Here is a 21,683-nt window from a genome sequence, read left to right on the forward strand (position 1 = left end):
GTGAACTAGTGGAATCATGGAAATAGAATGATTATTTAAATTCTGTAGTTAGAATATAACAGTGAACACTTTGAATACAGCATCGTTTGACATGACAACGAATCAAAATGCCAGGGAGGACGAGTTGTGACATGGTAGGAACCAAAGTGTTGGTAAGTGTTTCCTAGGGGACCCTATCATCTTTGGCTACATTGAATATGCTCTCTAGCTACTTCATGTAGCTAACATATTCATGCTTCACCTATTCCTCTTTGATTTAGAAAATACTTTTGTACAAACAACATGCTGATTTAGGCCTACACTATCACTGGTATCAGGCTGTATAGCTAGCTATGTTTGGTCTGACTCTGTACATTTACTAGCTAGCTACGTTTGGTCTGACTCTGTACATTTACTAGCTAGCTATGTTTGGTCTGACTCTGTACATTTACTAGCTAGCTACGGTTGGTCTGACTCTGTACATTTACTAGCTAGCTATGTTTGGTCTGACTCTGTGCTTTTACTAGCTAGCTACGTTTGGTCTGACTCTGTACATGTACTAGCTAGCTACGTTTGGTCTGACTGTGTACATTTACTTGCTAGGTACGTTTGGTCTGACTCTGTGCATTTACATTTACATTTACATTTAAGTCATTTAGCAGACGCTCTTATCCAGAGCGACTTACAAATTGGAAAGTTCATACATATTCATCCTGGTCCCCCCGTGGGAATTGAACCCTGGTCCCCCCGTGGGAATTGAACCCACAACCCTGGCGTTGCAAGCGCCATGCTCTACCAACTGAGCCACACGGGACCACCGTGTGGTCCACCGTGACTCTGTGCATTTACTAGCTAGCTACGTTTGGTCTGACTCTGTACATTTACTAGCTAGCTATGTTTGGTCTGACTCTGTGCTTTTACTAGCTAGCTACGTTTGGTCTGACTCTGTACATGTACTAGCTAGCTACGTTTGGTCTGACTGTGTACATTTACTTGCTAGGTACGTTTGGTCTGACTCTGTACATTTACTAGCTAGCTACGTTTGGTCTGACTCTGTACATTTACTAGCTAGCTACGTTTGGTCTGACTCTGTACATTTACTAGCTAGCTACGTTTGGTCTGACTCTGTGCATTTACTAGCTAGCTACGTTTGGTCTGACTCTGTACATTTACTTGCTAGGTACGTTTGGTCTGACTCTGTGCATTTACTAGCTAGCTACGTTTGGTCTGACTCTGTGCATTTACTAGCTAGCTACGTTTGGTCTGACTCTGTACATTTACTAGCTAGCTACGTTTGGTCTGACTCTGTACATTTACTAGCTAGCTACGTTTGGTCTGACTCTGTACATTTACTAGCTAGCTACGTTTGGTCTGACTCTGTACATTTACTAGCTAGCTACGTTTGGTCTGACTCTGTACATTTACTAGCTAGCTACGTTTGGTCTGACTCTGTACATTTACTAGCTAGCTACGTTTGGTCTGACTCTGTACATTTACTAGCTAGCTACGTTTGGTCTGACTCTGTACATTTACTAGCTAGCTACGTTTGGTCTGACTCTGTACATTTACTAGCTAGCTACGTTTGGTCTGACTCTGTGCATTTACTAACTAGCTACGGTTGGTCTGACTCTGTACATTTACTAGCTAGCCAGCCAACTAGCGATTAGCCACAACTTGCTAAGAATAGACTAGCTAGCCAGCCAACTAGCGATTAGCCACAACTTGCTAAGAATAGACTAGCTAGCCAGCCAACTAGCGATTAGCCACAACTTGCTAAGAATAGACTAGCTAGGTGTTTACAGATGTAAGAGAAACACCTAATAGTGTATTTATAGAACACGAGTGGATTTATATTAAGAAGCAAAGTGAGAACAGCATCGTTGTCGTATATAGTAAAATACGGTCTACCGACCGGCCCTACTCCACTTCCTACCTCTGGTTTCTAGCGGGAGGGTTAAGGTGGAAACGTAGCGCTGTGATGGGTTTAGCAGGAGGGCTAACGTGTGCCCCCCCTCTCTCTCTGTGTCTCCCCCCCTCTCTCTCTCTGTGTGTCTCCCCTCTCTCTCTCTGTGTGTCCCCTCCCCCTCTCTCTCTCTGTCCCCCCCCTCTCTCTCTCTCTGTGCCCCCCCTCTCTCTCTGTTTGTCCCCTCCTCCTTTCTCTGTGTCCCCCCCTCCTCCTTTCTCTGTGTCCCCCCCTCCTCCTTTCTCTGTGTCCCCCCCTCCTCCTTTCTCTGTGTCCCCCCCTCCTCCTTTCTCTGTATCCCCCCCTCCTCCTTTCTCTGTGTCCCCCCCTCCTCCTTTCTCTGTGTCCCCCCCCTCCTCCTTTCTGTGTCCCCCCCCTCCTCCTTTCTCTGTGTCCCCCCCCTCCTCCTTTCTCTGTGTCCCCCCCCTCCTCCTTTCTCTGTGTCCCCCCCCTCCTCCTTTCTCTGTGTCCCCCCCCTCCTCCTTTCTCTGTGTCCCCCCCCTCCTCCTTTCTCTGTGTCCCCCCCCTCCTCCTTTCTCTGTGTCCCCCCCTCCTCCTCCTCTCTGTGTCCCCCCCCTCCTCCTTTCTCTCTGCGGCTCTCCTCTCTCCAAGGCCTGCCAGAGGGAGGTATTGAAGTCCTTTATCCTCTAAGTTACTGGCAGCTATTCACACAGGGTAACAGCCAAACCATGTTGGCATGCAGTGTGTTTGGGGGGGGGGGGGGTCTGGCCCTGTGTGTGTCGGCCTGGCTCTGCATCCTCCCTGTAAAAGATTAGGGGGGTGTAAGAGACTGCGCTGGATTCCAGCAGGCGCTGGTTGTTATAGTGTGTGTTAATGGGTCTCGGTGGGTGTCTGGCTCACATGTGTGCCGCCCGCTTGATCCCCTCAGTGGAAGGAGTGGAGCTACAGATTCAGCCTGGCCTCGCTGCCTGGAGCTACAGATTCAGCCTGGCCTCGCTGCCTGGAGCTACAGATTCAGCCTGGCCTCGCTGCCTGGAGCTACAGATTCAGCCTGGCCTCGCTGCCTGGGGCTACAGATTCAGCCTGGCCTCGCTGCCTGGGGCTACAGATTCAGCCTGGCCTCGCTGCCTGGAGCTACAGATTCAGCCTGGCCTCGCTGCCTGGAGCTACAGATTCAGCCTGGCCTCGCTGCCTGGAGCTACAGATTCAGCATGGCCTCGCTGCCTGGGGCTACAGATTCAGCCTGGCCTCGCTGCCTGGGGCTACAGATTCAGCCTGGCCTCGCTGCCTGGGGCTACAGATTCAGCCTGGCCTCGCTGCCTGGGGCTACAGATTCAGCCTGGCCTCGCTGCCTGGGGCTACAGATTCAGCCTGGCCTCGCTGCGCTGCCTGGAGCTACAGATTCAGCCTGGCCTCGCTGCCTGGGGCTACAGATTCAGCCTGGCCTCGCTGCCTGGGGCTACAGATTCAGCCTGGCCTCGCTGCCTGGGGCTACAGATTCAGCCTGGCCTCGCTGCCTGGGGCTACAGATTCAGCCTGGCCTCGCTGCCTGGGGCTACAGATTCAGCCTGGTCTCGCTGCCTGGGGCTACAGATTCAGCCTGGTCTCGCTGCCTGGGGCTACAGATTCAGCCTGGCCTCGCTGCCTGGGGCTACAGATTCAGCCTGGCCTCGCTGCCTGGGGCTACAGATTCAGCCTGGCCTCGCTGCCTGGGGCTACAGATTCAGCCTGGCCTCGCTGCCTGGGGCTACAGATTCAGCCTGGCCTCGCTGCCTGGGGCTACAGATTCAGCCTGGCCTCGCTGCCTGGAGCTACAGATTCAGCCTGGCCTCGCTGCCTGGAGCTACAGATCCAGCCTGGCCTCGCTGCCTGGAGCTACAGATTCAGCCTGGCCTCGCTGCCTGGGGCTACAGATTCAGCCTGGCCTCGCTGCCTGGAGCTACAGATTCTGCCTGGCCTCGCTGCCTGGAGCTACAGATTCTGCCTGGCCTCGCTGCCTGGAGCTACAGATTCAGCCTGGCCTCGCTGCCTGGAGCTACAGATTCAGCCTGGCCTCGCTGCCTGGGGCTACAGATTCAGCCTGGCCTCGCTGCCTGGAGCTACAGATTCAGCCTGGCCTCGCTGCCTGGGGCTACAGATTCAGCCTGGCCTCGCTGCCTGGGGCTACAGATTCAGCCTGGCCTCGCTGCCTGGGGCTACAGATTCAGCCTGGCCTCGCTGCCTGGAGCTACAGATTCAGCATGGCCTCGCTGCCTGGAGCTACAGATTCAGCATGGCCTCGCTGCCTGGAGCTACAGATTCAGCCTGGCCTCGCTGCCTGGAGCTACAGATTCAGCCTGGCCTCGCTGCCTGGGCCTGGAGCTACAGATTCAGCCTGGCCTCGCTGCCTGGAGCTACAGATTCAGCCTGGCCTCGCTGCCTGGAGCTACAGATTCAGCCTGGCCTCGCTGCCTGGAGCTACAGATTCAGCCTGGCCTCGCTGCCTGGAGCTACAGATTCAGCCTGGCCTCGCTGCCTGGAGCTACAGATTCAGCCTGGCCTCGCTGCCTGGAGCTACAGATTCAGCCTGGCCTCGCTGCCTGGAGCTACAGATTCAGCCTGGCCTCGCTGCCTGGGGCTACAGATTCAGCCTGGCCTCGCTGCCTGGGGCTACAGATTCTGCCTGGCCTCGCTGCCTGGAGCTACAGATTCTGCCTGGCCTCGCTGCCTGGAGCTACAGATTCTGCCTGGCCTCGCTGCCTGGAGCTACAGATTCAGCCTGGCCTCGCTGCCTGGGGCTACAGATTCAGCCTGGCCTCGCTGCCTGGAGCTACAGATCCAGCCTGGCCTCGCTGCCTGGAGCTACAGATCCAGCCTGGCCTCGCTGCCTGGGGCTACAGATTCAGCCTGGCCTCGCTGCCTGGGGCTACAGATTCAGCCTGGCCTCGCTGCCTGGGGCTACAGATTCAGCCTGGCCTCGCTGCCTGGGGCTACAGATTCAGCCTGGCCTCGCTGCCTGGAGCTACAGATTCAGCATGGCCTCGCTGCCTGGAGCTACAGATTCAGCATGGCCTCGCTGCCTGGAGCTACAGATTCAGCCTGGCCTCGCTGCCTGGAGCTACAGATTCAGCCTGGCCTCGCTGCCTGGGCCTGGAGCTACAGATTCAGCCTGGCCTCGCTGCCTGGAGCTACAGATTCAGCCTGGCCTCGCTGCCTGGAGCTACAGATTCAGCCTGGCCTCGCTGCCTGGAGCTACAGATTCAGCCTGGCCTCGCTGCCTGGGGCTACAGATTCAGCCTGGCAGTGTTGCTGCGTGACGGTTAATCGCTACAACGTTAGGATTCATGTTACTTTGTGCGTTACCAGTTATGAGACAAAACGTCAGAAATACTTGAATACATGCCACAGTAGCTGTTTATAAACCACTTCCCGACACACGGACTGAGTTACGGGTTAGAGTTGGGGGTAACTTTACTAATATGTTCCTCTCTCTCTCTCTGCAGGTACATGTACTGGACGGACTGGGGCGAGGTTCCTAAGATCGAGCGAGCGGGGATGGACGGTACAAGCAGAGCCATGATCATTGATAAGGAGATCTATTGGCCCAACGGTCTCACGCTGGACTACAGCCGGGAGAAACTGTACTGGGCGGACGCAAAGTTCAGCTTCATACACCGCTCCAATCTGGACGGCACTGGGAGGTACAGTAATCAACCAATCAGAGGTTTTTGATTCATTAACTCTTTATTGTCCCACTGCTGGGTAATTTTGTTTCCAGCGTAATAAAAGCAGGAAGCCATATTTCAGATGTATAACTAAGCGTCCATATACCGAGTGTCTACAGGGACTTCACAAAGGATGTTTCTTTTTGTCACACAATACCCCATAATGTCAGTGGAATAAAGTTTGCAGACTTTTTTTTTTTTTTACAAATTTTAATTAAAAATGAAAAGTTGAAGTGTCTTGGGTCATTTTTACAGGGCAGTGAAATCGGATGCTTTCTAAATATAGCATAATAAAATACTCTCCTGTCAAGCCTTTCATTTCACGTTTTGTTGACTAGAAAATACATCATATGAATATTAGTTATTTGTATCATATCTGTACTGTGTACTGGAGCTGTTATCACCCAAACATGACTACGTCTCTGAAATGTGTGACTGCTTTTACCAGAAAGGGGAGATTTTAACCTTTCTAGGAATATGTTATTGTTTATTGGCCTCATGATTAAAAAGGCCAAATATACAATGGATGTGTTCACCAAGATTAAATCAAATGTTCCTGAGTATTTTCAAGTGACTTAAATCTGCTTGAATCTACGGAAAGACTTGAAAATGGCTGTCTAGCAATGATCAACAACCAACTTGACAGAGATTGAAGAATTTAGAAAAGAATAAAATGTACAAATATTGTACAATCCAGATGTGGAAAGCTCTTAGAAACTTACCCAGAAAGACTCCCAGCTGTAACCACTGCCCAAGGGGATTCTAACATGTATTGACTCAGGGGTGTGAATACTTATGTAATCAAGATGTGTTTTATTCAAATCAAATCAAAGTTTATTTGTCACGTGCGCCGAATACAACAGGTGTAGTAGACCTCACAGTGAAATACTTACTTACCTTTTTTGCACTGTTGGTTAGAGCCTGTATTAGGTGAACAATAGGTAAGGAAATAAATAAAACAACAGTAAAAAGACAGGCTATGTACAGTAGAGAGGCTATATACAGTAGAGGCTATATACAGTAGAGAGGTTATATACAGTAGAGAGGTTATATACAGTAGAGAGGCTATATACAGTAGAGAGGCTATATACAGTAGAGAGGCTATATACAGTAGAGAGGCTCTATACAGTAGAGAGGCTCTATACAGTAGAGAGGCTCTATACAGTAGAGAGGCTCTATACAGTAGAGAGGCTCTATACAGTAGAGAGGCTCTATACAGTAGAGAGGCTCTATACAGTGGAGAGGCTCTATACAGTGGAGAGGCTCTATACAGTGGAGAGGCTCTATACAGTGGAGAGGCTCTATACAGTGGAGAGGCTCTATACAGTGGAGAGGCTCTATACAGTAGAGGGGCTACATGCAGGAGAGGGGCTACATGCAGGAGAGGGGCTACATGCAGGAGAGGGGCTCTATACAGTGTAGAGGCTCTATACAGTGTAGAGGCTGCGGACAGTGGCGGGGCTGCGGACAGTGGCGGGGCTGCGGACAGTGGCGGGGCTGCGGACAGTGGCGGGGCTGCGGACAGTGGCGGGGCTGCGTACAGGGGCGGGGCTGCGTACAGGGGAGGGGCTGCGTACAGGGGAGGGGCTGCGTACAGACACCTGTTAGTCGGGCTGATTGAGGTAGTATGTACATGTAGGTATGGTTAAAGTTACTATGCATATATGATGAACAGAAAGTTGGTCGGGCCAATTGAGGTAGTATGTACATATGTACATGAATGTATAGCTAAAGTGACTGTGCATATAAGATAAACAGAGAGTAGCAGTAGAGTAAAAGAGGGGTTGGGGGGGGGGGGAACACAATGCAAATAGTCCTGGTAACCATTTGATTACCTGTTCAGGAGTCTTATGGCTTGAGGGTAAAAACTGTTGGGAAGCCTTTTGGTCCTAGACTTGGCACTCCGGTACCGCTTGCCATTCTATGTTTGTGTAGATCGTTTACAAGAAATTTTAATTTGTAAATCCATTTTAATCCGACCTTATAACACAACGTGGAACTAGTTGAGTGTGAATACTTTCTGAAGGCACTGTAGGGGACAGGCTGTAGGGGACAGGCTGTAGGGGCTAGGGGACAGGCTGTAGGGGCTAGGGGACAGGCTGTAGGGGACAGGCTGTAGGGGACAGGCTGTAGGGGCTAGGGGACAGGCTGTAGGGGACAGGCTGTAGGGGCTAGGGGACAGGCTGTAGGGGACATGCTGTAGTGGACAGGCTGTAGGGGCTAGGGGACAGGCTGTAGGGGACAGGCTGTAGGGGCTAGGGGACAGGCTGTAGGGGACAGGCTGTAGGGGCTAGGCTGTAGGGGACAGGCTGTAGGGGACAGGCTGTAGGGGCTAGGCTGTAGGGGCTAGGCTGTAGGGGACAGGCTATAGGGGACAGGCTATAGGGGCTAGGCTGTAGGGGACAGACTGTAGGGGACAGGCTGTAGGGGACAGGCTGTAGGGGCTAGGCTGTAGGGGCTAGGCTGTAGGGGCTAGGCTGTAGGGGACAGGCTGTAGGGGACAGGCTGTAGGGGCTAGGCTGTAGGGGACAGGCTGTAGGGGACAGGCTGTAGGGGACAGGCTGTAGGGGACAGGCTGTAGGGGACAGGCTGTAGGGGACAGGTGACAGGCTAGGCTGTAGGGGCTAGGCTGTAGGGGCTAGGCTGTAGGGGCTAGGCTGTAGGGGACAGGCTATAGGGGCTAGGGGACAGGCTGTAGGGGACAGGCTGTAGGGGCTAGGGGACAGGCTGTAGGGGCTAGGGGACAGGCTATAGGGGCTAGGGGACAGGCTATAGTGGACAGGCTGTTTGCTGTGTCTCCAGGGAGGACTACTGCCACCACAGTACTAAACTAGTGTCTTGTCTCTGTGTCTCCAGGGAGGACTACTGCCACCACAGTACTAAACTAGTGTCTGTCTCTGTGTCTCCAGGGAGGACTACTGCTACCACAGTACTAAACTAGTGTCTGTCTCTGTGTCTCCAGGGAGGACTACTGCTACCACAGTACTAAACTAGTGTCTGTCTCTGTGTCTCCAGGGAGGACTACTGCTACCACAGTACTAAACTAGTGTCTGTCTCTGTGTCTCCAGGGAGGACTACTGCTACCACAGTACTAAACTAGTATCTGTCTCTGTCTCCAGGGAGGACTACTGCCACCACAGTACTAAACTAGTGTCTTGTCTCTGTGTCTCCAGGGAGGACTACTGCTACCACAGTACTAAACTAGTGTCTGTCTCTGTGTCTCCAGGGAGGACTACTGCTACCACAGTACTAAACTAGTGTCTTGTCTCTGTGTCTCCAGGGAGGACTACTGCTACCACAGTACTAAACTAGTGTCTTGTCTCTGTGTCTCCAGGGAGGACTACTGCTACCACAGTACTAAACTAGTGTCTGTCTCTGTGTCTCCAGGGAGGACTACTGCTACCACAGTACTAAACTAGTGTCTGTCTCTGTGTCTCCAGGGAGGACTACTGCTACCACAGTACTAAACTAGTGTCTTGTCTCTGTGTCTCCAGGGAGGACTACTGCTACCACAGTACTAAACTAGTGTCTTGTCTCTGTGTCTCCAGGGAGGACTACTGCTATCACAGTACTAAACTAGTGTCTGTCTCTGTGTCTCCAGGGAGGACTACTGCTACCACAGTACTAAACTAGTGTCTTGTCTCTGTGTCTCCAGGGAGGACTACTGCTACCACAGTACTAAACTAGTGTTGTGTCTCCAGGGAGGACTACTGCTACCACAGTACTAAACTAGTGTCTGTCTCTGTGTCTCCAGGGAGGACTACTGCTACCACAGTACTAAACTAGTGTCTTGTCTCTGTGTCTCCAGGGAGGACTACTGCTACCACAGTACTAAACTAGTGTCTTGTCTCTGTGTCTCCAGGGAGGACTACTGCTACCACAGTACTAAACTAGTGTCTCTCTCTGTGTCTCCAGGGAGGACTACTGATACCACAGTACTAAACTAGTGTCTCTCTCTGTGTCTCCAGGGAGGACTACTGCTACCACAGTACTAAACTAGTGTCTTGTCTCTGTGTCTCCAGGGAGGACTACTGCTACCACAGTACTAAACTAGTGTCTTGTCTCTGTGTCTCCAGGGAGGACTACTGCTACCACAGTACTAAACTAGTGTCTTGTCTCTGTGTCTCCAGGGAGGACTACTGCCACCACAGTACTAAACTAGTGTCTCTGTGTCTCCAGGGAGGACTACTGCTACCACAGTACTAAACTAGTGTCTCTGTGTCTCCAGGGAGGACTACTGCTACCACAGTACTAAACTAGTGTCTTGTCTCTGTGTCTCCAGGGAGGACTACTGCTACCACAGTACTAAACTAGTGTCTCTGTGTCTCCAGGGAGGACTACTGCTACCACAGTACTAAACTAGTGTCTCTGTGTCTCCAGGGAGGACTACTGCTACCACAGTACTAAACTAGTGTCTGTCTCTGTGTCTCCAGGGAGGACTACTGCTACCACAGTACTAAACTAGTGTCTGTCTCTGTGTCTCCAGGGAGGACTACTGCTACCACAGTACTAAACTAGTGTCTGTCTCTGTGTCTCCAGGGAGGACTACTGCTACCACAGTACTAAACTAGTGTCTGTCTCTGTCTCCAGGGAGGACTACTGCTACCACAGTACTAAACTAGTGTCTGTCTCTGTGTCTCCAGGGAGGACTACTGCCACCACAGTACTAAACTAGTGTCTGTCTCTGTGTCTCCAGGGAGGACTACTGCCACCACAGTACTAAACTAGTGTCTGTCTCTGTGTCTCCAGGGAGGACTACTGCTACCACAGTACTAAACTAGTGTCTTGTCTCTGTGTCTCCAGGGAGGACTACTGCTACCACAGTACTAAACTAGTGTCTTGTCTCTGTGTCTCCAGGGAGGACTACTGCTACCACAGTACTAAACTAGTGTCTGTCTCTGTGTCTCCAGGGAGGACTACTGCTACCACAGTACTAAACTAGTGTCTTGTCTCTGTGTCTCCAGGGAGGTGGTGGTTAAGGGAGACCTTCCTCACCCCTTCGCTCTGACGCTGTACGAGGAGACTCTCTTCTGGACGGACTGGAGCACTCATTCCATCCACTCGTGTCAGAAAGAGACCGGGGAGGATCGGAGGGAGGTCCACTCGGACATCTTCTCTCCCATGGACATACACGTCTACAGCCAGGAGAGACAGCCGCTACGTAAGACAGCCAATCACTGGTCCCACTCGCCCTGAATGACGGGCTCCTCTCCCAAACAGAATATAGAATGGGCCCGGTCACCTTTTCCTCCTCTCTGTGATCTGCTAGCTAGGTCTAGGACAATAGATCTATGATCTGCTAGCTAGGTCTAGGACAATAGATCTATGATCGGCTAGCTAGGTCTAGGACAATAGATCTATGATCGGCTAGCTAGGTCTAGACTGTAGATCTATGATCTGCTAGCTAGGTCTAGACTGTAGATCTATGATCTGCTAGCTCGGTCTAGGACAGTAGATCTATGATCTGCTAGCTCGGTCTAGGACAGTAGATCTATGATCTGCTAGCTAGGTCTAGGACAGTAGATCTATGATCTGCTAGCTAGGTCTAGGACAGTAGATCTATGATCTGCTAGCTAGGTCTAGGACAGTAGATCTATGATCTGCTAGCTAGGTCTAGGACAATAGCTCTATGATCGGCTAGCTAGGTCTAGGACAGTAGAAGCCCTGTACTCTGAGGTTTAATTCAGATAATGTGTCACCGTGCAGAGGGGCCTGCTACACGTCAATGACCCTGCATGCACAGCCCCCTTCCCCTGCTGTAGCAGCCCCCTTCCCCTGCTGTAGCAGCCCCCTTCCCCTGCTGTAGCAGCCCCCTTCCCCTGCTGTAACAGCCCCCTTCCCCCTGCTGTAGCAGCCCCCTTCCCCTGCTGTAGCAGCCCCCTTCCCCTGCTCTAGCAGCCCCCTTCCCCCTGCTGTAGCAGCCCCCTTCCCCCTGCTGTAGCAGCCCCCTTCCCTTCCCCTGCTGTAGCAGCCCCCTTCCCTTCCCCTGCTGTAGCAGCCCCCTTCCCTTCCCCTGCTGTAGCAGCCCCCTTCCCTTCCCCTGCTGTAGCAGCCCCCTTCCCCCTGCTGTAGCAGCCCCCTTCCCCTGCTGTAGCAGCCCCCTTCCCCTGCTGTAGCAGCCCCCTTCCCCTGCAGTAACAGCTGTCTCCAGGGTCGTGTCTACGCTTGACACCTTATATATGCAACTTCTGCTATCAGAATACAAAGATCACATTGAAAAGACGAGTCTAGACGCACACAAGTGGCTTTGTGTTCTGATTTGTGGTCAGATCTGTCTGACCCCTTCAGGAGGTGGTCAGGGATGCACTGTGTGTGGATTTCTCCTCAGTCTGGACCAATCAGGCTACTGAAAGGGCATTAGAGGGCTACTCCTCAGCACTCCTCCCACAAGTCTCCAGAAAACGTGTGTTTTGGACCAAGAGGCACCTTTCTCATTATACCGTTGGAGGAAATGCGCTCCTAGCGTGTGAGGAACGTGTTCGCTGGCCTTTTATAAATGCCAGCTAATATTTAGAAGAACAGTTTGTCTGTTTTTGACTAGAGTTATGCAATCCCTTTAGCATTGCTTGCTAGCTAACTACAGAGGTTAGCTGGCTAATTAGCTCCCAGTAGTTAGCTACTGCCATCAGTTGTTGTGTTTTCATATTCTGCCTGTTCCACCGTGTGTAGATTTATACTGGCGTTTGAATATATCGCAGGAAAAGGGGATCCGGACACACTGTGGACATGGGGGACACATTTAAATGTAGCGCAGGAAAAGGGGATCCGGACACACTGTGGACATGGGGGACACATTTAAATGTAGCGCAGGAAAGGGGGATCCGGACACACTGTGGACATGGGGGACACATTTAAATGTAGTGCAGGAAAGAGGGATCCGGACACACTGTGGACATGGGGGACACATTTAAATGTAGTGCAGGAAAGGGGGATCCGGACACACTGTGGACATGGGGGACACATTTAAATGTAGCGCAGGAAAGAGGGATCCGGACACACTGTGGACATGGGGGACACATTTAAATGTAGTGCAGGAAAGGGGGATCCGGACACACTGTGGACATGGGGGACACATTTAAATGTAGCGCAGGAAAGAGGGATCCGGACACACTGTGGACATGGGGGACACATTTAAATGTAGCGCAGGAAAGGGGGATCCGGACACACTGTGGACATGGGGGACACATTTAAATGTAGCGCAGGAAAGAGGGATCTGGACACACTGTGGACATGGGGGACACATTTAAATGTAGCGCAGGAAAGGGGGATCCGGACACACTGTGGACATGGGGGACACATTTAAATGTAGCGCAGGAAAGGGGGATCCGGACACACTGTGGACATGGGGGACACATTTAAATGTAGTGCAGGAAAGGGGGATCCGGACACACTGTGGACATGGGGGACACATTTAAATGTAGTGCAGGAAAGGGGGATCCGGACACACTGTGGACATGGGGGACACATTTAAATGTAGTGCAGGAAAGGGGGATCCGGACACACTGTGGACATGGGGGACACATTTAAATGTAGCGCAGGAAAGGGGGATCCGGACACACTGTGGACATGGGGGACACATTTAAATGTAGCGCAGGAAAGAGGGATCCGGACACACTGTGGACATGGGGGACACATTTAAATGTAGTGCAGGAAAGGGGGATCCGGACACACTGTGGACATGGGGGACACATTTAAATGTAGTGCAGGAAAGAGGGATCCGGACACACTGTGGACATGGGGGACACATTTAAATGTAGTGCAGGAAAGAGGGATCCGGACACACTGTGGACATGGGGGACACATTTAAATGTAGCGCAGGAAAGGGGGATCTGGACACACTGTGGACATGGGGGACACATTTAAATGTAGCGCAGGAAAGAGGGATCTGGACACACTGTGGACATGGGGGACACATTTAAATGTAGCGCAGGAAAGGGGGATCCGGACACACTGTGGACATGGGGGACACATTTAAATGTAGTGCAGGAAAGGGGGATCCGGACACACTGTGGACATGGGGGACACATTTAAATGTAGCGCAGGAAAGGGGGATCCGGACACACTGTGGACATGGGGGACACATTTAAATGTAGCGCAGGAAAGAGGGATCCGGACACACTGTGGACATGGGGGACACATTTAAATGTAGCGCAGGAAAGGGGGATCCGGACACACTGTGGACATGGGGGACACATTTAAATGTAGCGCAGGAAAGGGGGATCCGGACACACTTTGGACATGGGGGACACATTTAAATGTAGTGCAGGAAAGGGGGATCCGGACACACTGTGGACATGGGGGACACATTTAAATGTAGCGCAGGAAAGGGGGATCTGGACACACTGTGGACATGGGGGACACATTTAAATGTAGCGCAGGAAAGGGGGATCTGGACACACTGTGGACATGGGGGACACATTTAAATGTAGTGCAGGAAAGGGGGATCCGGACACACTGTGGACATGGGGGACACATTTAAATGTAGTGCAGGAAAGGGGGATCCGGACACACTGTGGACATGGGGGACACATTTAAATGTAGCGCAGGAAAGAGGGATCCGGACACACTGTGGACATGGGGGACACATTTAAATGTAGTGCAGGAAAGGGGGATCCGGACACACTGTGGACATGGGGGACACATTTAAATGTAGCGCAGGAAAGAGGGATCCGGACACACTGTGGACATGGGGGACACATTTAAATGTAGCGCAGGAAAGAGGGATCCGGACACACTGTGGACATGGGGGACACATTTAAATGTAGCGCAGGAAAGGGGGATCCGGACACACTGTGGACATGGGGGACACATTTAAATGTAGCGCAGGAAAGAGGGATCCGGACACACTGTGGACATGGGGGACACATTTAAATGTAGCGCAGGAAAGGGGGATCTGGACACACTGTGGACATGGGGGACACATTTAAATGTAGTGCAGGAAAGGGGGATCCGGACACACTGTGGACATGGGGGACACATTTAAATGTAGTGCAGGAAAGGGGATCCGGACACACTGTGGACATGGGGGACACATTTAAATGTAGTGCAGGAAAGGGGGATCCGGACACACTGTGGACATGGGGGACACATTTAAATGTAGCGCAGGAAAGGGGGATCCGGACACACTGTGGACATGGGGGACACATTTAAATGTAGCGCAGGAAAGGGGGATCCGGACACACTGTGGACATGGGGGACACATTTAAATGTAGCGCAATACTAAACACACAGCCCAGTTGAACAGTCACGTCTAGACAGGGCCCAGGACTCTCTACTCTGAGGACCATAGAAACACACACGGCCCAGTTGGACTGTTACGTCTAGACAGGGCCCAGTTGAACTGTCACATCTAGACAGGGCCCAGTTGAACTGTCACGTCTAGACAGGGCCCAGTTGAACTGTCACGTCTAGACAGGGCCCAGAACTCTCTACTATGAGGACCGTAGAAACACACAGCCCAGTTGAACTGTCACATCTAGACAGGGCCCAGTTGAACTGTCACGTCTAGACAGGGCCCAGTTGGACTGTCACGTCTAGACAGGGCCCAGTTGGACTGTCACGTCTAGACAGGGCCCAGTTGGACTGTCACGTCTAGACAGGGCCCAGCTGAACTGTCACGTCTAGACAGGGCCCAGAACTCTCTACTCTGAGGACCGTAGAAACACACGGCCCAGCTGAACTGTAATAGTGGTCTGGGGCTGGTTTTCATTGTTTGGGCTCCTTAGTTCCAGTGGAGGGAAATCTTAACGCTACAGCATACAATGACATTCTAGATGATTCTGTTCTTCCAACTTTGTGGCAACAGTTTGGACTAGGCCCTTAACCTGTTTCAGCATGAAAATGCCCCCTGTGCACAAAGCAAAGTCCATACAGAAATCGTTTGGAAGAACTCGACTGACCTGCATAGAGCCCTGACCTCAACCCCACGGAACACCTTTGGGATGAATTGGAACGCCGACTGCGAGCCAGGCCTAATTACCCAACATCACTAATGTTCTTGTGGCTGAATGGAAGCAAGTCCCCCTGCAGCAATGTTCCAACATCTAGCGGAAGGCCTTCCCAGAAGAGTGGAGGCTGTTATAGCAGCAATGTTCCAACATCTAGTGGAAAGCCTTCCCAGAAGAGTGGAGGCTGTTATAGCAGCAATGTTCCTAAATCTAGCGGAAGGCCTTCCCAGAAGAGTGGAGGCTGTTATAGCAGCAATGTTCCAACATCTAGTGGAAAGCCTTCCCAGAAGAGTGGAGGCTGTTATAGCAGCAATGTTCCAACATCTAGTGGAAAGCCTTCCCAGAAGAGTGGAGGCTGTTATAGCAGCAATGTTCCAACATCTAGTGGAAAGCCTTCCCAGAAGAGTGGAGGCTGTTATAGCAGCAATGTTCCAACATCTAGTGGAAAGCCTTCCCAGAAGAGTGGAGGCTGTTATAGCAGCAATGTTCCAACATCTAGTGGAAAGCCTTCCCAGAAGAGTGGAGGCTGTTATAGCAGCAATGTTCCAACATCTAGTGGAAAGCCTTCCCAGAAGAGTGGAGGCTGTTATAGCAGCAATGTTCCAACATCTAGTGGAAAGCCTTCCCTGAAGAGTGGAGGCTGTTATAGCAGCAATGTTCCAACATCTAGTGGAAAGCCTTCCCAGAAGAGTGGAGGCTGTTATAGCAGCAATGTTCCAACATCTAGTGGAAAGCCTTCCCAGAAGAGTGGAGGCTGTTATAGCAGCAAAGGGGGGACCAACTCCATATTAATGCCCATGATTTTGGAATGGGATGTTGGCTGAGCGGGTGTCCACATACTTTTGGTCATGTAGTGTACTCTTCAGAGATAATGTCTCCTCGGGTCATGTGGTGTACTCTCCAGAGATAATGTCTCCTCAGGTCATGTAGTGTACTCTCCAGAGATAATGTCTCCTCAGGTCATGTAGTGTACTAAATGGGGAATAGGCTGTGGGACAGTGATAATGGGGAATAGGCTGTGGGACAGAGTGATAATGGGGAATAGGCTGTGGGACAGAGTGATAATGGGGGAATAGGCTGTGGGACAGAGTGATAATGGGGAATAGGCTGTGGGACAGAGTGATAATGGGGGAATAGGCTGTGGGACAGAGTGATAATGGGGGAATAGGCTGTGGGACAGAGTGATAATGGGGGAATAGGCTGTGGGACAGAGTGATAATGGGGGAATAGGCTGTGGGACAGAGTGATAATGGGGAATAGGCTGTGGGACAGAGTGATAATGGGGAATAGGCTGTGGGACAGAGTGATAATGGGGGAATAGGCTGTGGGACAGAGTGATAATGGATGAAAGGTGTTTATCTGTAGACTGGTCCTCTGACTGCATGTCGTCTCCTTCCTGAACAGTGTCTTCACCGTGCTCCGTGAGGAACGGAGGGTGTTCCCATCTGTGTCTCCTGTCTCCTGTTACTCCTTACTACCAGTGTGCCTGTCCCACCGGAGTCCAGCTGCTGGAGGACAGCAAGACCTGCAGAGACGGTGAGAAACCGTAGATGTTAGGGGGCAGGGGGTATTAGATGCTGGGGGGACAGGGGGTATTAGATGCTGTGGGGACAGGGGGTATTAGATGCTGGGGGGGCAGGGGGTATTAGATGCTGGGGGGACAGGGGGTATTAGATGTTGTGGGGCAGGGGGTATTAGATGCTGGGGGGACAGGGGGTATTAGATGCTGGGGGGACAGGGGGTATTAGATGTTGGGGGACAGGGGGTATTAGATGTTGGGGGACAGGGGGTATTAGATGTTGGGGGACAGGGGGTATTAGATGTTGGGGGGCAGGGGGTATTAGATGTTAGATGTAGATGTCCCCTCCTGTATTCCCTGACCCTCTTCTCTCTCTCTCTCCCCCCTCCAGGTCCCACTCACCTCTCCTCTCTCTCTCTCTCTCCCCCCTCCAGGTCCCCCTCACCCCTCCTCTCTCTCTCTCTCCCCCCTCCAGGTCCCACTCACCTCTCCTCTCTCTCTCTCTCCCCCCTCCAGGTCCCACTCACCTCTCCTCTCTCTCTCTCTCCCCCCTCCAGGTCCCACTCACCTCTCCTCTCTCTCTCTCCCCCCTCCAGGTCCCACTCACCTCTCCTCTCTCTCTCTCCCCCCCTCCAGGTCCCACTCACCTCTCCTCTCTCTCTCTCTCCCCCCTCCAGGTCCCACTCACCTCTCTTCTCTCTCTCCCCCCTCCAGGTCCCACTCACCTCTCCTCTCTCTCTCTCTCCCCCCTCCAGGTCCCACTCACCTCTCCTCTCTCTCTCTCTCTCTCCCCCCTCCAGGTCCCACTCACCTCTCCTCTCTCTCTCTCCCCCCTCCAGGTCCCACTCACCTCTCCTCTCTCTCTCTCCCCCCTCCAGGTCCCACTCACCTCTCCTCTCTCTCTCTCCCCTCCAGGTCCCACTCACCTCTCTTCTCTCTCTCCCCCCCTCCAGGTCCCACTCACCTCTCCTCTCCTCTCTCCCCCTCCAGGTCCCACTCACCTCTCCTCTCCTCTCTCCCCCCTCCAGGTCCCACTCTCCTCTCCTCTCCTCTCTCCCCCCTCCAGGTCCCACTCACCTCTCCTCTCTCTCTCCCCCCTCCAGGTCCCACTCACCTCTCCTCTCCTCTCTCCCCCCTCCAGGTCCCACTCAGCTCCTCCTCCTGGCCCGGCGGACTGACCTGCGCCGCATCTCCCTGGATACGCCCGACTTTACCGACATCATCCTCCAGACGGACGACATCCGCCACGCCATCGCCATCGACTACGACCCGGTGGACGGACACATCTATTGGACGGACGACGAGGTCAGGGCCATCAGGAGGTCCTACTTGGACGGTTCTGACGCTCAGTTCATCGTCACCTCACAGGTCAGTCATCCTGACCCCAGGTCACTAACAGCTGGTCAGTCGTCCTGACCTCAGGTCACTGACAGCTGGTCAGTCGTCCTGACCTCAGGTCACTGACAGCTGGTCAGTCGTCCTGACCTCAGGTCACTAACAGCTGGTCAGTCGTCCTGACCTCAGGTCACTAACAGCTGGTCAGTCGTCCTGACCTCAGGTCACTAACAGCTGGTCAGTCATCCTGACCTCAGGTCACTGACAGCTGGTCAGTCATCCTGACCTCAGGTCACTAACAGCTGGTCAGTCATCCTGACCTCAGGTCACTGACAGCTGGTCAGTCATCCTGACCTCAGGTCACTAACAGCTGGTCAGTCATCCTGACCTCAGGTCACTAACAGCTGGTCAGTCATCCTGACCTCAGGTCACTGACAGCTGGTCAGTCGTCCTGACCTCAGGTCACTGACAGCTGGTCAGTCGTCCTGACCTCAGGTCACTGACAGCTGGTCAGTCGTCCTGACCTCAGGTCACTGACAGCTGGTCAGTCGTCCTGACCTCAGGTCACTGACAGCTGGGCCAGTCATCCTGACCTCAGGTCACTGACAGCTGGGCCAGTCATCTGGTAGCAGCAGAGGTCACTGACAGCTGGGCCAGATATCTGGTAGCAGCAGAGGTCACTGACAGCTGGGCCAGATATCTGGTAGCAGCAGAGGTCACTGACAGCTGGGCCAGATATCTGGTAGCAGCAGAGGTCACTAACAGCTGGGCCAGATATCTGGTAGCAGCAGAGGTCACTAACAGCTGGGCCAGATATCTGGTAGCAGCAGAGGTCACTAACAGCTGGGCCAGATATCTGGTAGCAGCAGAGGTCACTAACAGCTGGGCCAGATATCTGGTAGCAGCAGAGGTCACTAACAGCTGGGCCAGATATCTGGTAGCAGCAGAGGTCACTAACAGCTGGGCCAGATATCTGGTAGCAGCAGAGGTCACTAACAGCTGGGCCAGATATCTGGTAGCAGCAGAGGTCACTGACAGCTGGGCCAGATATCTGGTAGCAGCAGAGGTCACTGACAGCTGGGCCAGATATCTGGTAGCAGCAGAGGTCACTGACAGCTGGGCCAGATATCTGGTAGCAGCAGAGGTCACTGACAGCTGGGCCAGATATCTGGTAGCAGCAGAGGTCACTGACAGCTGGGCCAGATATCTGGTAGCAGCAGAGGTCACTGACAGCTGGGCCAGATATCTGGTAGCAGCAGAGGTCACTGACAGCTGGGCCAGATATCTGGTAGCAGCAGAGGTCACTGACAGCTGGGCCAGATATCTGGTAGCAGCAGAGGTCACTGACAGCTGGGCCAGATATCTGGTAGCAGCAGAGGTCACTGACAGCTGGGCCAGATATCTGGTAGCAGCAGAGGTCACTGACAGCTGGGCCAGATATCTGGTAGCAGCAGAGGTCACTGACAGCTGGGCCAGATATCTGGTAGCAGCAGAGGTCACTGACAGCTGGGCCAGATATCTGGTAGCAGCAGAGGTCACTGACAGCTGGGCCAGATATCTGGTAGCAGCAGAGGTCACTGACAGCTGGGCCAGATATCTGGTAGCAGCAGAGGTCACTGACAGCTGGTCAGTCATCCTAACCTCCGCAGCAGGCTGTGGCAGCTAGTGACCACTCTGCAGAACTGCCTCCAGAACAACATTCACGAGGAACTACGCTAACCCGATCTTCTCTCTTAGGTGAACCACCCCGACGGCATCGCGGTGGACTGGATCGCCCGGAACCTGTACTGGACGGACACGGGAACGGACCGCATCGAGGTGACACGCCTCAACGGAACCATGCGGAAGATCTTGATATCAGAGGACCTGGACGAACCACGAGCCATCGTACTGGATCCTGTCGCTGGGTAACCACGGTCTCTATACTAACCCCTAACCCCTAGCCATCGTACTGGATCCTGTCGCTGGGTAACTGCTGTCTCTATACTAACCCCTACACCCTAACCCCTAACCATCGTACTGGATCCTGTCGCTGGGTAACTACGGTCTCTATACTAACCCCTACACCCTAACCCCTAACCATCGTACTGGATCCTGTCGCTGGGTAACTGCTGTCTCTATACTAACCCCTACACCCTAACCCCTAACCATCGTACTGGATCCTGTCGCTGGGTAACTGCTGTCTCTATACTAACCCCTAGCCATCGTACTGGATCCTGTCGCTGGGTAACTGCTGTCTCTATACTAACCCCTACACCCTAACCCCTAGCCATCGTACTGGATCCTGTCGCTGGGTAACTGCTGTCTCTATACTAACCCCTACACCCTAACCCCTAACCATCGTACTGGATCCTGTCGCTGGGTAACTGCTGTCTCTATACTAACCCCTACACCCAAACCCCTAACCATCGTACTGGATCCTGTCGCTGGGTAACTGCTGTCTCTATACTAACCCCTACACCCTAACCCCTAACCATCGTACTGGATCCTGTCGCTGGGTAACTGCTGTCTCTATACTAACCCCTAACCCCTAGCCATCGTACTGGATCCTGTCGCTGGGTAACTGCTGTCCTCTATACTAACCCCTACACCCTAACCATACAGTACTGGATCCTGTCGCTGGGTAACTGCTGTCTCTATACTAACCCCTACACCCTAACCCCTAACCATCGTACTGGATCCTGTCGCTGGGTAACTGCTGTCTCTATACTAACCCCTAACCATCGTACTGGATCCTGGCGCTGGGTAACTGCTGTCTCTATACTAACCCCTAACCATCGTACTGGATCCTGTCGCTGGGTAACTGCTGTCTCTATACTAACCCCTACACCCTAACCCCTAACCATCGTACTGGATCCTGTCGCTGGGTAACTGCTGTCTCTATACTAACCCCTACACCCTAACCCCTAACCATCGTACTGGATCCTGTCGCTGGGTAACTGCTGTCTCTATACTAACCCCTACACCCTACCCCCTAACCATCGTACTGGATCCTGTCGCTGGGTAACTGCTGTCTCTATACTAACCCCTACACCCTAACCCCTAACCATCGTACTGGATCCTGTCGCTGGGTAACTGCTGTCTCTATACTAACCCCTAACCATCGTACTGGATCCTGGCGCTGGGTAACTGCTGTCTCTATACTAACCCCTACACCCTAGCCATCGTACTGGATCCTGTCGCTGGGTAACTGCTGTCTCTATACTAACCCCTACACCCTAACCCTAACCATCGTACTGGATCCTGTCGCTGGGTAACTGCTGTCTCTATACTAA

At 52.6% G+C, this 21,683-nt stretch overlaps 1 protein-coding gene across 1 annotated transcript in view; it reads left to right on the forward strand.

Annotated features, from left to right (window-relative positions):
- Positions 1 to 20,930, forward strand: part of LOC120037342 (low-density lipoprotein receptor-related protein 6-like) — a 33,333-nt gene extending 12,403 nt beyond the window's left edge. Inside the window, exons 3-7 of the mRNA XM_038983495.1 lie at positions 5,386 to 5,583; positions 10,572 to 10,768; positions 16,959 to 17,090; positions 18,215 to 18,441; positions 20,146 to 20,930. Coding sequence (XP_038839423.1) covers positions 5,386 to 5,583; positions 10,572 to 10,768; positions 16,959 to 17,090; positions 18,215 to 18,441; positions 20,146 to 20,319 — 928 coding nt within the window. The 3' untranslated portion in view covers positions 20,320 to 20,930. The remainder of the gene's footprint in view (positions 1 to 5,385; positions 5,584 to 10,571; positions 10,769 to 16,958; positions 17,091 to 18,214; positions 18,442 to 20,145) is intronic.
- The last annotated feature ends 753 nt before the right edge of the window (positions 20,931 to 21,683 follow it).

Source organism: Salvelinus namaycush, unplaced genomic scaffold, assembly GCF_016432855.1.
Source record: "Salvelinus namaycush isolate Seneca unplaced genomic scaffold, SaNama_1.0 Scaffold1709, whole genome shotgun sequence".
Taxonomy (NCBI): Eukaryota; Metazoa; Chordata; class Actinopteri; order Salmoniformes; family Salmonidae; genus Salvelinus; species Salvelinus namaycush.